A 17,977-nucleotide genomic window follows, 5' to 3' on the forward strand; every position below is an offset into this window, starting at 1 on the left:
AGCACATGACGGCACGCTAAAGCGCAACTCATAAGGAGCAATATCAAAGAGAAGTTTCAACACTGTTTTTTTACAGTGAAGTTTTTATGTCTTATTTAACACTGCAGTCATGAGTCAGCTGATGTCTGGCACAATCGAAGAGTTTTAAATAAAAAAGGAAAAGAATTTGAGTACTGACTTTAATATGAAAAGAGGTAATGTGCCATTCACAAAGTATGGTAAAGCTGTAGTGTTTGTGCAGCTTTGTTCACACAGTGAAAGTGTGTGAGTGTTTGTGCGCCTACCCATCTGATCTGCTTTTAAAGACCTCAAGTTAGATGAGAAAATTAGGGCCTGCCATTCTCTGAATTAGCAGATTGGTATGTTACCCTATGATTTAAACTGGTGTCCTCACATTCAGCTCAGAGATAGCATTAGACACATGTACCCTTATCCTTGTTAGTCATTTATTATACTCATGCATACTGGCAGAAACTCCCTTTAGTGGTGACAGGGTGTTTTCTCCATCAGAGGGTGAGTCCTGCGTGCTCACTGTTTGATCACACCTGTTAGCAAACAGCATAACATCTGAGGGTTGCCACGCCACTGCATCCCACATTCCTGTCATCTAACATAGCCACCAAGCTGACATGAAAGTGCTCTGTGTTATTAAGGCAGATCCTTTTGCTCTCCACAGTTATGCTGTCTGCGGGCTGCATAACCATGATAGTTTTCTCCATAAGTGGCAGAGTGGAGACCACACCTTCCCCAGCATGTAATTAATCACATTAGCTGCCTCTTGTAGCAGAGGTGTGTGTCCTTTTTGGAAATGACAAGAAGAGGAAATAAATATAGAAACTCAGATCCACACTAAGAGTTGTGCTTTGCAAGGTCTTATAACAGTGAGGGAGGTGGGAGTTAAAAGTGAGTGCTTGATGGCCTAAGGGGTGGGTGTGTGTGTGTGTGTGTGTGTGTGTGTGTGTGTGTGTGTGTGTGTGTGTGTGTGTGTGTGTGTGTGTGTGTAGCATTGTTCTGTACTTCTTAAAGAGTCAGTGAAGCAGCTCAGATTAACAGGTCTTGTGTTTTTTGTCAAGTGGGCCACTCTGAGAAGGATTAAGTTCTCACAGTGGAATTCACACAAGTATATGCCCAACTTTTTCCAACTTGGATGCTGACACAGCAATCCAGCTCTCAGCTTTAATTAGTTTATCACTGATTAAAGGTGGACGTCCTATTTTGTTTTTTGTCCTTTTAGATCTGCCATTTTTGCATTAAGTGATAATAAATAGTGGTCCTTTTGACTAGTTCGACACACATCATTCAGGTATTTAAAAGTGTAAAGTGAAGAAAAAGCTAAACTGTTAAGAAAAATTGGTGGATAAAGCCTCCATAACACCCCCTATTGATTTGTGGGCGACTCCGAAGCCCAGTGACCTTGACCAGAAATCAAGTTTTCTGAAAATCTTGTGAACGGTGTAACTCGGGAAAGATGCAACTTTTGGATTTTCAAAGTTGTAGTCTGGTTCGACTCTCAGTCTGATCTCAAGGTCAAGGCCAAAGGTGAACTTTTCAGAAGATCGCCTAGGGATTTCAAATTGGTGCATCTACTAGTAGAGTGAAGGGTAGAGCTGGCAGCCGCTGGTACATTTACATTTTTTTTGTGTTAAAAAAAAAAACAAAAGTTTATCAACCTATTAAATTTTAATTAATTTAAACTCAATAAATTGCAAATATTCACATGAAATTGTTTAAAAAGTTTGTCTGTGTGGGAACAACTCCCATTGAGAAACGCTGCAGTTACCCTCCCTTAATGTCCTTCCACTGGTGTTGGTCTTTAGTCAGTGGTGCTGTGGCCAAACTTTGGTTGGCCTCCAGGGAAATAGAGAAATAGCTTTTGGAAAATGAATTCATAAATGTTAGAAATTCTTCTTAACGGTGTATGTAATTTGCTGTTTTTATCAGATTTTATGAACATGCACATGCTTGCATCATCTTCAACTTCCTCATAACTTTGATTTGCTGTTCATTTGCATAAAAGTCCATTATGATTTTCCTATATTTATTATTGTGTTAGTAAATGAAAGTACACAAATCCCTGTATATCAAAAGATCCACCTCAGTGATCAAAGATTTTATGGTTAATTTTAACCTGCAAATCTGTCTGAGGTTAACCTTGACCGAGCTGGATACAGTGTTTGTTTTTCAGTTGTCAGGAAGCATCATCATGTAAGGTAAAAGAGGCACGACAAGCATGTAGCTCAAAAAGCCCACTACTTCCGTCTCTCCTTTTTCATCCCGGCGTTCTGCAGGAAAGATTTTCTTCCTCAGCATTCCACACGGGATTACCACGTCTGATATAAACTCTTTTTAGAAAGTTGTGCTCGGCAGCATGAATCCTTCTCCCCCTCGCTTAAAAATCACGTACTCTCATTCTTTTCTCAGACCAGAATAGAATTTTTGATCACGTTTCAAAATAAGCTGTGATATTTATAAGTAGTCGGGTTGTCTACATTCCACTGATAAGTACAGAGTGATTAGTTTGATTGTGGGGTCAGCCATAGACAGTGAGCTGTTGCAGTGCAGTTTCAGTGTTTTGAGGGTTGTTGAGGAAACAGACTGTGTTTTTCTAATTTAATGTTCCCTGTGTTCTTTAGCAGAGAGTGCATTTCTTGTGAGATGAATAGTGTGGCATTGGTAATGAACACAAATGCTTCCACATTTTTTACTTCCTCTTCTTTGATGATTTTTTTTTTACTTGATTGTTTACGTGCACAGTGCATTCAGTCTTTGTTGGTGCAGCTGCTCTGTTATATGCTCGAGAGAATATTTTTCTTGAACCTCAGTTGTAACTGTACATTTGGAATTTTTCATAATGTGGAGAAAACACACAAAAAGGCTCCGATAATTAATGCGCTGATCCTTGTAACAATTGTTTCCTGTATAAGCAAAGCCTGATCTGTCCGATATGCCTGCACTAGGCGACATCTTTCTTTGCTAGCATGAGAATTGGCACTCTCCTGTATTTTGACTCAATCCTGCATACACTGTCTTGTTGCCATAATAACTCAGTAGAGGGTAAATCACAGAGGTGGGACCAAGTCATTGTTTTTCAAGTCTCAAGTAAATCTCAAGTCTTTATCCTCAAGTCTCAAGTCAAGTCTCAAGTAATGTCAGGCAAGTCAGAGTCGAGTCTCAAGTCACTGGTGTAAAAGTCCGAGTCAAGTCACAAGTCTGAAACTTTGAATTTCAAGTCCTTTCGAGTCTTTAAAAAAAAAAAAAAAAACGAAAAAATAATGTTGCAGTTATGCTAAATGTAAATATTAGACCATGTAATTTTAAAATCTGTGTTTTTCTCAACACATGACAAAATAGTGAACTTAGAAAATATACACAAATTGTGAAATTGCACCTCTTTAAAATGCAGCTCAATTAAACTTAGCTCCAAGAATAATTTTCACCGACAGTTCTGAGATAAGCTGCATGTTATTCTTGGATGCGGTTGTAGGACCAGCTTTAAAATCGCATGACAAAAATATCATACACATTAAAAAAAAAACTGTATCACCAACATAGCCTGGACAACATTTGCTAGTTAGATGAAGTCAGCTATCTCATCGTAGCATATTTATATGCATATTTATAATTATACGGTTCTTGGAGTGAGTGCATACACTCATGAAGTTTAGTAACTTCCGGTCACTGCAACAAGCCCAGGTACAGTTTACCGACGGATGGGTACAGGACCTTGAAATGCACCGTGTAGAACGAAAGACCATCGTACGTATCATAAGTTTACCAGTCTCACAAATCGTCGTCATAAATATACATTCGTTAACCGTTTATTAATAGGACCTTTGAGCTCAACGGTAATTAATTAGCAGTGGAAATAATTTCTGGTAGCATCACAGAAATGTAGCAGTGACAATAATACTGTATGCTGTAATCGTACTGGGCAATTAGTGATACAAAAACCTGTTTTATCCTGTGAATAAAAGTATATGTTTTTGTCAATGTACCATAATAACAGAAGCGAAACGCAATATTGTGTCAGGACAATTCACTATTTATGCACAATAAATAAAGGAGCATAGCGCGACAATTTCTGTTCAGCGCCAGACTTGCTTGTAACCTATATCACCAATTATGTTATGAAAATGACGTATTAACTACTAAAAAACACTGACCTTCGTGTAAATGCTTGGAGCAGACTAACCTGTGAGCTGGAGTGTTCTGGGACGTTATATTTGATCTTTGAATGGCTGCAATCCAGGCCATCCGTCGCATCTTTGTTACTTCGGAAACATGGCTCGAACAATTTCTCTTCAACGACGTAATCCGATAACAACCGATCTCTTTACCCGTCGGCTTCCCGTGGCTGTCATGCGACCGGCTATTGCAGTTAATAATACAACAGCTTCTTGACATTTTTGTGTTTCTTTTTATCGCTGTGTAACTGATTTCAATTGAAAGCCTGCGTGCGGTAGTACCGCCTGCCACGAGTTCCCAGAATCCTTTGCGGTTCTACCCGTGAATGACGTCACATTTTCAATCTCTATATAATATGCATGTTAAATTTTATATTTGGGGTAAAATATCAAGTCTTTTCAAGTAAACCGGTTCAAGTCCAATTCAAGTCCCAAGTCATTGGTGTAAAAGTCCAAGTCAAGTCACAAGTCTTAGAACATTTTTTCAAGTCAAGTCTAAAGTCATAAAATTAATGACTCGAGTCTGACTCGAGTCCAAGTCATGTGACTCGAGTCCACACCTCTGGTAAATCATGGCTGAAAATAGTCCCCAGCAAATACACCTCCTGTTTCAGTAATGGGTGATCTAAAATATGTATATATAGACAATTACTTAGCGATAAAAAGGCGTGTTTGTACAGAATACGTGATGTATGAATGTGAAAAGTGGCTTAGTTTGTGCTTATAGGGCAAAAACGTAAAGTTTATTTTTCTTTTTATGACATTATGTAATCACAGTCTCTACTAAATACAGTTGTGGTCAGAGGTTTATATACTTATCGTGGACATGAATTATCGTGGTACTTTTAATGATTTCTTTTTTATGTTCTTTTTCCAGGACTGTACTAGCTTACATCTTTAATCTGTAATTGGGTTCACAAATTTGAAATGATATAATCATTTCAAACTTGTACACCCAATTCTTGTTTAAAGTCATTAAAGATGTACAATGTACAGTACAGCAATGATGAGTTCATGTAAATGTGTGATCTTAACTGTATAATACGCATATGTCACCACTCCCCCTCTTTATTTTGGATAGGCGAGTGTTTAACTATGCGCTAACTCTTGCTAACGTTGTTAGCCCAAGATGAATCTGTAAAAACAAATCTACTCATCTGTTAATTAGTGCTAAGAAACATGTAAAGAAAATACCAATTCACACATCAAACAAGCTACAGCCCTTTGTGTCATCATGCAACAATAGACAACTTTAATAACATTTAAACGACTGAGATATCCTATAAAATCAATTTCCTGTACAGTTATAATGACAAAGAGATTAGCTATTGAGACAAAACAGTGTGTTTTTTCATAACAGTTTGCAAACATGTTTCTTTGCGCACTAAAGTTGGGCTTTGACACACAGGAATCTAAAGGGACTCAACTACCCACTGAGGAAACTTCAGTCGTTGGCACTTAGCCTGTTTTTTTGGTTTTCAGCCTCTGAGGTTGTCGTATAAAGTGGTAAAAAGAAGGCCTGTCTTTTCTTTATGTACAATCCCACACAGCTGTGGTATAAAAGCTTGTCATCTGAATCATCCAAGCTTTTATGTGAATCAATGCGTTACACATTCAAAAAAATAGCAACACCTACTTTTATGAGAACTCATCAAATCCCATCTTTTCAACCTGATAGTAGTTTTACTTCAACAATGAATATTTTAATATTTCTTAAGTCTTCAGCATCATCTTCCAGCTCTGCTTATTACCTAACATCCTCCTCTGGTTGGTTCTTTTCACCTTGTGAGTGTCACAGGTTATGTTCGCACCTCTCTTAGTAATTTATTGCTCACCTCCGGCTCTGTTAGATCAAATTAAGGAAACACTCAGTCAGCTGTTTCCTGCCTGGACTCTGACTGGACTCTTTACCTAATCTCTTTGTCTCTAAGCAGTGTAGTGTAGCGATGAGTCAGACTTGAATAATATTTTCTTATCTACTAAACAAGTTGGTGTCTGTTAAGATGGGTTGTTTCTGGATATAAATGCATACATGGAAATGGCAGAGCTGTTCATATGACAGCTCTCATTTATTTTCCATCATCGTCCAATGTTGTTCACTTAATTTAAAAAAAAGAGAGAGAGAAAGAAACGGGGGGATAAAGATAATTCAGCTTGCATATTTGCATGTGAGACACGTGTGCTGCCGATATGGTGGGTGGCGTGACTGTGCCGCGTGAGATGAATTCAGACACAGGTGTTCAGCCTCGCCGCCAAACTGGATGTTCCCAGGTCAGCACCTGGTCCTGCTCCTGCTCGGTGTCTGCAGATCAACATCCAAAGCACAGGTTGCTCGGGGTGGGACCTGCATCCAACTCCTAGCTCTGGGCGTGTACTGTATTCTTTGGCAACAAGTCGAGCAGCTCCCTCATGGCAGACACGCAAGCGCTCAAAGAGATTTACACATCTCCCTCTACCTCACCCTCATATTGGAGTGGACTGCCACCACTAACACACCCACTATGCACAGACAGTATTTTAGTTGATTGCTTTCAGTAAATCAGTAAAATTTACTGCGTGTTTGCCTGATCCCCCTTTTCTTTTGCTTCTCACTGTAGAAATGCTCAGTGACTAACATTTGTAGTAGGGTGTTTTTTAGGACGCTTTCCCCCTCTGCGGGTGTCTGGAAAGATAAGACCCACATCTGTCTGAGGCTTCACGCTCAGCTCAATTGAATAGACCCGCTGTTTTTTTGTAGGAGTTTACCGCTCAGCCTGGGCAACGCGGGAGAGCAAATTCAGCGGACCAGACACTTTTACATTCCTGAAGACAGCAAATCAAAACAAAGACACACTTTGCTTAATTTGATATCATCTATATGGGATGGGGAAAGGAACTAACAGAGATCAAAAAAACCCAAGCTAGCATGCTGAAAAAGTAAAGCTGTTCACTCTAACTGCTGAAAGTGATGTATAGCTCTACATATATAGCATGCCAAATACCATAAAGCAAACTATTTCTGCAGGTCTGTTTTTAGTGTTGTGAAAATCCTCCTGAAGATATAAGAGTTTGAGGTGGCGTAGGTGCTCTTGCACTCCATCAATTTAGCTTGCTGTGCATAAAGGGCGATTTTTACCACATGTTCTGCGAATGTTCGATTTTATCTTCAAAACTCACATGTTCCTAACACACAATGTATACATCTGGCTTTGCTTTCATTCCAGAAGTAGGTCTGTGTAAGACATGAGCTCATGGTTTGTTATGTAATATTTAGGTAAGAGCTTTAAGAGAGTTTCCAGGATTCAATGGTAACCCTGTGGTGGTAGAAGTCATGCATGGCCCTTTGAGTCTGCTTAATTAGACCGATGTTGGGTTTAGCTGAGAGCAGTAGTGAGTGTTTCAGAGAAATAGAGATATCTTGTTTTTTAGTGTCTTCTGCATTCAACAATATAATTTTTGCTTTAAAGTGATGTCCACAAAATCAAATGTATATATTATGCAGCTTTTTTTATTTTTTATATTGACAGCTGCTCATCTGAACAATTCACACTTGGTGGGTTTATTGTTACAGACCCGAGTTGGGATGCGTGGTTCGTGTATTGTGGCTAAAATTGCTCTCAATTCCCAGGATTCTTGTGGTCTTTGGTTTCCTACAGTGATTGCTGTTTGGGCCTCCCTGTGAGTGTTTGGTTATCTTTGTGAGGGCATTCATTGACATTCCTGAACCTCTTACCCGCAAGGTTTATCCTTAACAAATTAATGTGCAATTTAAACCTAATTCAACCCCAAAACAGGATGTGGATAAAAAAAATGAAAACAGGCCAAAAAACTTCTAACATTTGCAAAGATTTAATCTTTTTGATGGCCCAGAACTCAATCTAGCTCAAAAGATAGCTGGTCATGATTTTTTTTTAGTTTTTTTTTTATTTATTTGTTTTTATTGTTTTTGCATTTCCTGTGAAAGATGGCTAAAATCACTTACTCATCTTTTTGGATGAGTGGTTCTTGATAAAGCTGTATCCCACAATCTGTCCACTGTGCACAGTCACATGCACACACTCCTTCAGTGAGTGTATCCTTAAAGCTGTCCGCTTTTGCCTGCGTGTAACGCGATTAGTGGATATCTGTAAAGTGTGCCGGGAAACACGAGTGAAAGAACAAACAGATGCTACGTTAGTTCAAGTGAAAACGCCTGTTTCTATTGCTCATGTCTTTAAAACTGCACAACTCACACTCTCGATGAATAAATACTACTTAAGGCCAGAGAAAAATAATTTAAACAAGAGTTGGGTGTAAACCGTTCTGTTAAAGCAGCCACAATTAATATCTTTGTAATAACTGTGCATCATTTGGCAATGCCTGTGTCAGAACAACGTGACAGGCTCTGTAGTGAAGGGTCCACAAAGAATTGCCTGAAACTCCCTCATCTCTCAGCTTTATAAACCCTTCTAATTTCAGCTCAGTGCTTTGTATTCACTGTGCAACTTAACTGTTTTGATTCACTCACATGGCTCGGAACAATATTTTTGTCTGTAGCAGACATCTGTTTTCATTTGTTTCATTTCATTGTAGACTTCATGTCTAGAACCAAAACGGCAGACACACACTTATGTCCCGCAGGAGTTGGGAGATACCAAAAATGGAGTTAAAAGGGTCTAAATGTTGACGTTTTGCCAGGTGACTACAATATACACCAGAAGAATCATCCTATCACTGAGGGATTAAAAAAACAAGCAGGTTTTACTGATGAATGGATCGATGGATGGGATTTTTTTTACTGTGCAGCAGCAGTGCTGTTGTGGGTCATACCTGCTAAACATCAGAATGTTTCCATTGATATTATGAAATCATGTAAACATTTGTCATACTTCAGGATGTAAGTGTGGTAAATATATGTAGCCAGAAGTATGCATATGCTGCCATAGACCACGAGTATGGGCTAGAAACCGTGATGAAAACCTCGTACCTGCAGGAATGGAAGCTGCCTGTTTGTTATTTGACAGTCCATGCAGTATTAAATCTGGGGCGCTACATGAACCCGAACATACTTAAGCAGATAAAACATTTATGAAATGCACATTTGCATGCAGAAACTATGACTTGGCCCTTATTGTGGCTAAGTGTTACCGAGCCAACAGAATAACTGTAGACTAGTCTTGTTGCGTTATTGTTGTTTTTAGGATTCACCCATTCATCATTCCAGTTTCTGAACTACTTATCCTATTCAGGAGTGCTAGAGGAATGCTAGAGTCTATCCTAGCTGTGAATAGGGTGAGAGGCATGGACTATGTCCCCAGTGACACAAGCCTGTAACCTGGCTGGCAACCTTCTTGTGACTTCCAGCAACAGTTTAATAATTGAAATCACAATTTTTAAAGGCTAAGCAGCTGGGATTGGGGAATACACATTTTTCCTACTAAACTCAGTTTAAACTTTGCTTTCCTAACACTGTGAAACAAAGTGTAACTTATAAATACATATTATGAGTATATAAACGTAATGATTTGGCATTTATTGGTTATATAGTAGATAATAACAAAACAGAACAGAACTGAGATGAACAAAATGAAAAATACAAAAATGTGTTTATCTTATTTGCACTCATTTCAGTTGAGTTCAATTAGTCTTTACTGCACTTTGGTGTAATTTGTGGTAGCACTAGTTTGTCCTTTCTCTGGCTTTCACTGTGTGTGCAACTGCTCATTACTTCAGTAATGAAGCAGATAAAACAAGAGTGAAGTGACGTTCACGGCATTAATACGTGCTTCAATACGTGCAATAAGATCTTGTTGTAATTCCGGTTAAAATGTACGTCAGGTTTATATGATATAGGTTGTGCATTTTTATCACTGAGTGGACCAACATGTCCAAGCAGAACATGAGCCAGTTCCTGACTGTAAGGAAACTGTAGCTTAATGTTGGAGTCACGCCACTGCGTGAAAAGCACTTTTATGTGTAAACTACTTGTACAAATGGTGGAGTCATCATTGTTCTTTTTGTTACGAGCCTCTCAGAGTCTGTAGTGCTGATTCAGTTTTCAGGTCTGTGTTCTGTAACACAGCTGACCTCCTTGTTAATTAAAGGCAGGCAAATCCCCAAGCTGTGTGCTGTGGAACTGCAGGTGCCCCTCAACCCACTTTGCCAGAAGCGCTCTAAACGGACGTCTTGGGCGCCATCGTTTAGCCTTCTTCACTATCTTCTCACTCGGTTTACTTGTCTTTGATATTTTTAAGCCCCACTCTCCTTTTCTCACTGCCATTTCTCTTTCTTCTTAAACGCTGTCATTTCGGGTTTATTTCACAGCAAGCCTTTGCTTCCCTAGGCACTTCTTTAGAAAGAAGGGAACATTAGATTTTGATTAGGCTGCAGTGCTTTCCGCTGGAATAAAGGAGCTCTTGTCCTCTCACTCCCTTGCGTTTACCTTGATAATTGGTTTCAGTACACACCCAGCTGAGAAAATTACCCACAAAAATGAACATGCCACATCTTATGGCCAATTGTTTTTGCAGAATCAAATGGGTTGTTTTTGCCTATTTAGCTTTCCTCTCTGGCCAGTTTTGAAGCAAAATGTAATGTGTCTACTTTTAGATGAATCTGTGGTTTTTAATGTTCTGTTAATGAGACTGTGTGCTTGTTTTTTATTAGGTTGTACAAATCCTGAGGAGCTGACCGCAGAGCGAGTTCATTCTGCAGTGGAGAAGATGTTCAAGACCCTCCGAGGTTTGAGCAGCACCAGAAACCACCTCAAGCAGCTACGCTCCATCTACACTGCCAGCGATGGAATTCACCAGGTTGGAGGCACACAAACTCTGACTGCCAGCCTCAAAACACATGTTACAGGGGTGGTTTGCTTTACCCGTATCAAGTATGAACACTACCACAGCTTCAACATATCCCAAGTTAATACAGAATACAGTTTTTAAATGATGATTTCATTTATTAAGGGATAAAAGATATCCAAACCTACCTGGCCTGATGTGAAAATATAATTGTGCTCTAAACCTAATAATTGGTTGTGCCATCCTTGGCAGGAAGAACTGTATTTGTGTCAAGTATTTGTGTTAGTGGTAATGAGTCTTTCACTTTGCTGTGGAGGATTTTTGGCCCATTCTTTTTTGCAGAATTGTTTTAATTAGGAGCGTTTTCCAACATGAACAGCGTGTTTAAGGTCATGTCAAAGCATTTTAATCAGATTTAAGTCTGGACTTGGATTAAGCCTCTCCAGAATCATCATTTTGTGTTTAATCCAAGTGCTCTTGAGCATCAGGGTATATACTGATGGCCAGACATTGTCCTTTAGGATTTTCTGGTAGAGATCAGAATTCATGGTTCCATCAATTATGGCAAGTTTTCCAAGTCCTGAAGCAGCAAAGCAGCCCTGGACTATCACACCAGCACCACCATGTTTGACTGTTGGTATGATGTTCTTTTTTATAAAATGTTGTGTTAGTTTTTCACCAGTTGTAACAAGTTCCACTTGTGTCTTGTCAGTCTCTGGGATCATCAAGATGTTTTTAGACACATGTGGGATGAGCCTTTGGTCAGCAGTGATTTTCTCCTTGGAACTCTCCCATGGATAGATGTTTTTTGCCCAGTCTATTTCATATTGTTGTTACTCTGACTGACACCTGCAGTTCTATAGATGATATTCTGGATTGTTTTTTGACCTCCTGGATGATCCATTAATGCGCTCTTGAAGTAATTCTGGTAGGCTGGCCACTCCTGGGAAGATTCACCACTGTTCCAAGTTTTCTCCATTTGTGGATAATGGCTCTCACCGTAGCTCACTAGTTTACTTTCAAATCGTTTCCAGCCTGATAGATATCAGTGACATTGTTTCTGAACTGTTTCTGTAGATCAAGGTGTGATGTATTGCTTTTTGAGATCTTTTAGCCTACTTCAGTTTGTCAGATACTTTCCATTTAAGAGATTTCTTTCTCAACAGGCCAGGAATTAATGAGGCCCGGCTTTGGCCTGTGTAATTGAACTCAGCTTTCTGAAAACTGTGGTGAATCACACTTAATTCATGATTTAACAAGGGGGACATTTTACTTTTTCACATAAGCCAAGATAGGTTTGGAAAGCTTTTTTTCCACCTTAAGAAATGAAATAATTAATTAAAAACTGGGTTTCATGTTTCCTCTCGTTAACTTTGTCTAATATTAAAATTTGCTTGATGATCATGAACGTAAATATTACAAATATCTTTTAGAAATCAGGATTGTGTAAACACTTTTTCACTGCACTGTACATGTAACTTTTTACTTTGTGTTTTATTTAACTACTCCATGTAATGTTCACTCTTGCAGTGGTTGTAGCTAGGGGTGGGTTTTAATAATCGATTCATCGATTAAAATCGATTCTGGCTTGGATAACGTGATATCGATTCATTAAAATCCTGAATCGATTTTTTTATATAAATATATTTTGCCCAAAATTCCAGAATCTCAGGTGAAACGTCACAAAATTTCAACAACCACCAAACATTTAAAACAGTAAATGAGAGCAGGTACACGGCTTCTGCACAAAGACGTAAACACAAAGCGTGGACCCGCGGATCAGAATCAGTGAGATGTCGCCTTTCTCGCCCGACGGCACGGACACGGTCGGGGCTGAAAGCCGACAGCTCGCTGACTCTGATGTTTCGGCGGGTCTGCGCTTTGTGTTTATGTCCTTTTTGCGCTGATCATAAAGCTGTTAGTTTTATCTCTCTCCAAACAATATTGACCAAACCAGCAGCAAAAGAAGATCCAAACTACGCTTCACATAAACATCGTCATGAATTCCCTCTTACTTTTGCTGTTTTGCTTCGAACACGATAAAATCACACTTCATGCACATCTCTCTCTCTCTCGCTTTCTCTGTATACTTCAAGAACAGTTTCCCGTTTATCCCCAAAATCTGTTTTCTGCATTATTCCCTTGCTTGTTACACACAAGTCTACCGTTGTTTACAGCACTGTCGGCCGATGTTTTTTTTTCCTTTTACTTACTTCCGAAAAGAAAACCTCATTTCTGCCGTTCAATACTGAACAAATTTATAAACTTTTTAAAATTATACAAAATGCAAAACGCTTAGCCGTGTCTCTAATAAAACCACTGTAACTTCAGAGGTAATGTTCATATGTTGATTAATGGTTTTCTTTTGTTTTTGATGTACTGCAGAATATTTTTATAAAATCCCAGGCCAGGAAAACCACCTTCATGTTTTTATGTGTTTTATCTTCAGCTACTTTGACACAAAGGCCTCTGCTGTGACGCTCACACCTTTGATAAAGTCTGGAAATTGTCAGCTTCCTTTTTATAGATACAAAAATATGTAAATGTACTGATCTGAATTATAATATTTCTGACTGTCTGAGGCAAAATTTCCCAGATTCAAATAGGATCGAATCGAATTGAATCGAATCGTGGATCGAATCGATTCAGGACCTTGTGAATCGGAATCGAATCGATTCTAGAAATCAGTGACGATACCCAGCCTTATTTGTAGCACAAGCACAGATTTACCAGAGGACCTCTGACCTCTCCTGCTTTTGTTGCTTTCCCTTTTGCGTCATGCAAGCATGCAGGCACATGGGACTTCACTGCGAGAGCCTCGTCACACTCGTCTTGGAGCTTATGTAACTCCAAAGGCCCTCTCAGTGCATCTGAAAGCTTTGTCCTTTTGGTATAGACAGTGACATTCTAGAGTGGCGGCTTCACTGCTGTTGTCCTTCATTCTCATTGGGCAGTTTGTCAGAGAATTATAGGCCAGGAGCTTTAAGGTCAGTCGATTGAAAGTAAAAGAAATATTCTTGGAACTTAAGCTTTTGCTGAAGTTTCATTTAACAATACTTCTGTGTCCTTGTCATTTAGTCTTTTTCTTGTCTACTTCTCCTCCTTCTACCCTCTGAGGTTTATTTCTTGAGTGATTCTCTCAAATCTTACATCAATAATTTAACCAATCACACAGCTATGATGTAGAAAACCTTGGAGATGAAGTTCGTCAGAATAGTGAGATAATATGGTTGAAATGCATTTGAATGTTGCCGCTATAAAAATGAGTTGCCGCTATAAAAATGATGGTCTTACCAAAAATAAATTATTTATTCTCAATGATCCCAACTAAACCGCCACAAGATTGGTTCAGATCTCTAGATTCATGTATGTCCAAATTCCTTTGGAAAAATAAACCCCCACGTATAAGCTTAAAAACACTACAAAAGACCAAGGATAAAGGAGGACTAGAACTGCCTAACTTTCAGCACTACTTCTTAGCCAACAGGCTTCAGTTTATCTCAGGATGGCTAAAACACACCCTCTTAGATGAACCTTGGCTAGATGTAGAACAAGCACTCTGCAATAATCTAGAGATCTCAGACCTACCATTTATCAGCTCAAACATCCAACGACATGAATGCTTTAAAAGCATCAACATCAGCTCTTCTCTGACAGCATGGTGGGAGTTTCTAAAATTGACGGCGTCTTCATTAATCCCATGCAAACGTACACCTATCTGGAACAACCCTGACATATTACAAAACAATAATATGATAAACTTTTCAGATTGAAGTGATAAAGGAATCAAATATTTAGAACATATACTAGAAGGAACAGAATTTATTTCATTTGACGGACTAGTTACACAATATGGGATCAACAAGAAAAGATTTTTAGAATATCAACAAATTAAATCCATAGTAAAAAAGAAATTTAAACCGGGTCAAGTTGAACTACAAACACCACCAAGTGTGGTTCAATTTCTTACTCTTAAACCCCCCAAATTACTATCCAAAATATACAGAATGCTTTCTAAAACAGATGAATCAATATCACTTCCTATTGCAAAATGGGAAGCGGATTTATCAGTTAACTTAGACCTAAACTTCTGGTCTCAGATTTGCTTAAAAACCTTTCATCTAATTAGAAATCCCAGTCTTCAATTAATTCAATACAAAATATTACATAGAGTACACTATACAGGTCATCGGATGTTCAAGATGGGCTTTACGTCTACCAACAACTGCTCACACTGCCAAACCAATTCACCGGACAATTATATCCACGCTCTTTGGTTCTGTCCACCAGTTCAGAAGTTTTGGCGCGAGATATGTGAAGACTTATCGAAGTGTCTGAAATGTAACATTCCAACTTGCCCCTTAGTGTGTTTGTTGGGCAGCTTAGATAATGTCACTTCAGAAAAGAATATCGCCCATATGGTTTTCACTGCCCTATGCATAGCCAAGAAAACAGTCCTCATGAACTGGAAAAATAAAAATAATCTTAATTCTAACCAATATAGAAATTATCTATTAGATTACATTAGTCTTGATACAGCCTCTGCCACCACATCAGATCAATTGCTCTGGGCTCCTTTGATCAGCTCCATCACCTAGTGGGGGTGGGGGGTCATAGTTTGGTCCCGCCTTCACTGTTGTGATTGGTGTGGGGGTAGGGACAGGCTTAGGGCGTCGGGGGGTTCCCCGGAGGCATCTTCCTTGGGGGGCTCAACCCGGGGTAGCGGTCATGTCCGGTTAGGGGCTCTGTTGGCTCTCCGGTGACTGTTTCCTCGCGGCTGCGTGCAGCGGGGCTAGGGGAGGGTCTGTGCTGACGGACGTGGGTTACTGACCTGGTAGCCTGGCTGCCCCTGGGTGGGTCCGGGATGGGTGTGAGGTTCTGGGGGCGCTCCGTCTCTGGGCTGGGACCCGGACTGGGCCTCGGGGGCTTGGGTCCTGGTTGGTGTGTTGCCGGGGTTGTGGGCGGGTGGGTGCATGGGGGCCCAGCCCTGGAGCAGGGTGCCGCCGGTGCGTCGAGCCACCTGGGGGGCTCTTCAACTGGTGGGGGAGATTGTCACATCTTGCAGGAGCTTTCCTCTCCTCAGGAGCTGCCTCTGTAGGAGGGGGAGATACAGGAGAGGTGGAGGAAGATCTCAGCCTGGGTGTTTATTGTCTTATGTAGTCTGGAAGATGAGTGGATGGTGGGGTGGGTGCAGTTTTCTCTGTGGTGGGGTTGGGTGGACTGTCCCGGGCTCTGTGGGGCCGGGCGGCGCTGCTGCACTGGGCCCGGTCTGGATGGGCCTGGGCCCCCTTTCCCTGGCGGGTCGCGGAGTATGGGGGTGCCTAGTGGGGTCAGCGGGGGAGCTGGCCCCAGGGAGGGGTCACTTGCCCCTCCCTTCCTTCCCTCCCCATCTCCAGCTGCCTCCCTCTTCCCGCTCCACCACAACCACCCACACATGCAGGGCCTTGGAGTAGGGGTATGTCACCAGGGTGCAGAGGAGGCTACCCCTCTGTCCCCTTCTGGCTGCCTCTGCCTCAATTTTATCCCACAACTTAGACATTCACATTACTCACACTCTCATTACACATACATATAGGATCTTGGGGGTGGGCACGATACACGGAGTCCAAAGTACCATCAGGGTGTACACCCCACCCCTGGCATCGTTGCCCACCTCTCAATTTTAAATACACGTAGACATTGAGGGCTAGCAGGAGGGACCATGCGCTTACCTGCTGCTCTCTGGCAGGTAGCTCCATGCCCTCCTGGGTTTTAAATGCACCTTAGAACACACATGCATCAACATTACAATGAGTGGGTGGAGGGAGGTTTGGAGTCTTCTCTCACCCCCGTTCTCTGCGACCTGCTGGAGCAGGGGGGCTAGGAGGAGGAGTTGGCCGTCCGACTGCGGTCTGGAGTGTGGAGCCTTCCTGCTGCTGCGGAGTCGGGGCGGTCTGCCTCTCCCCACCGCAGGGAAAAGGGTAACACCACCTGGGTCTGGGTGCAGTTCCCCCCTCCAGGGTCAAAGGTACCTAGACCCGGTTTGTAGAGTACGCTTGGGGAGTGTGATCGTGTGTACAACGTCTCTTTATGTCTGTCTCCACGTTGGTTGAGTGTGGAGTAAGTGCATATGAGAGCATGAGGGTGGGAATGGATGTTTGTATCTGTGTGTGCCTGTATGTCTGTGTCTATATGTCAGGTTGGGTGTCAGGCGCCACCTCTCTGGGGACATCTCAGGCCCTCCAAGGTTTGGAGGCCTATCTCCCCCTACCACCACTTCCCCTGCCAGTGGCGGACCCCCTCAGACATCGGTGCGTTGGTGGTTCTTTGTGTCCGGGGATGGGCGTCCAGGTACACACCGGCTCACTCCTTGGCGGCCGCTTATCGGGGCCTGGAGCCTGGGGCTCGCTCGAGCCACTTCGGAGGTGGGGTGCCCCCGGCCTCTCGGCCTGGGGCTCGGTCACTCAGGCGCAGCTGGCTGCCGGCGGAGCTCACGGGCGCGTCACTGCAACTCCCCCTGGCTTCTGCTCCGCGGCTGCTGAGTGAGCCCTCATCTGGGACTCTCCTCAGCTCTTTCTGGGACAGTGGCGCGGCTGCCCCTCTGTTGGTCTTCCTTGGTCTCTTGTGTTCTGGGGGCCTCTGGATGTCTGGAGTTTTGATCTCCTCCACACCTGCTTCACGCCCTGGAGGACGGGGCTGTGGCCCCCCCACACCCTCTAGCAGATTATTACATGAAGGAACCTTTTAAAAAAACAAAAAACAAGCGCGTCCATGCTCACAGGTGTACACACGGGTGATCACACCCACAAACTACACCCTTTTTGGCTGCTACCTCAAAGCACACTGTGTTCTGTTGATCTTATGTGCTGCACAATAATGTTTAACATTTAGTATTTACTGTCATATTCCCATATATCATTGTGCTGTTGTTTATTCTATTACTCTTGTTCTCTTCTGCTTGCTTTCTTTTTTCTTTCTCAGCAGGTGATCCAGGTGATTGATATATGCATTTTTTTTCTCTGCCCGTTCTGTTGGTTTTTGTTTTTTGCCCTTCTC

At 41.5% G+C, this 17,977-nt stretch overlaps 1 protein-coding gene across 1 annotated transcript in view; it reads left to right on the forward strand.

Annotated features, from left to right (window-relative positions):
* scfd2 (sec1 family domain containing 2) overlaps positions 1-17,977 on the forward strand; it is a 104,368-nt gene that overhangs the window by 72,148 nt on the left and 14,243 nt on the right. Inside the window, exon 6 of the mRNA XM_026158720.1 lies at positions 10,809-10,954. Within this exon, the coding sequence (XP_026014505.1) occupies positions 10,809-10,954 (146 nt within the window). The remainder of the gene's footprint in view (positions 1-10,808; positions 10,955-17,977) is intronic.

This window comes from Astatotilapia calliptera, chromosome 23 (assembly GCF_900246225.1).
Source record: "Astatotilapia calliptera chromosome 23, fAstCal1.2, whole genome shotgun sequence".
Lineage (NCBI taxonomy): Eukaryota > Metazoa > Chordata > Actinopteri > Cichliformes > Cichlidae > Astatotilapia > Astatotilapia calliptera.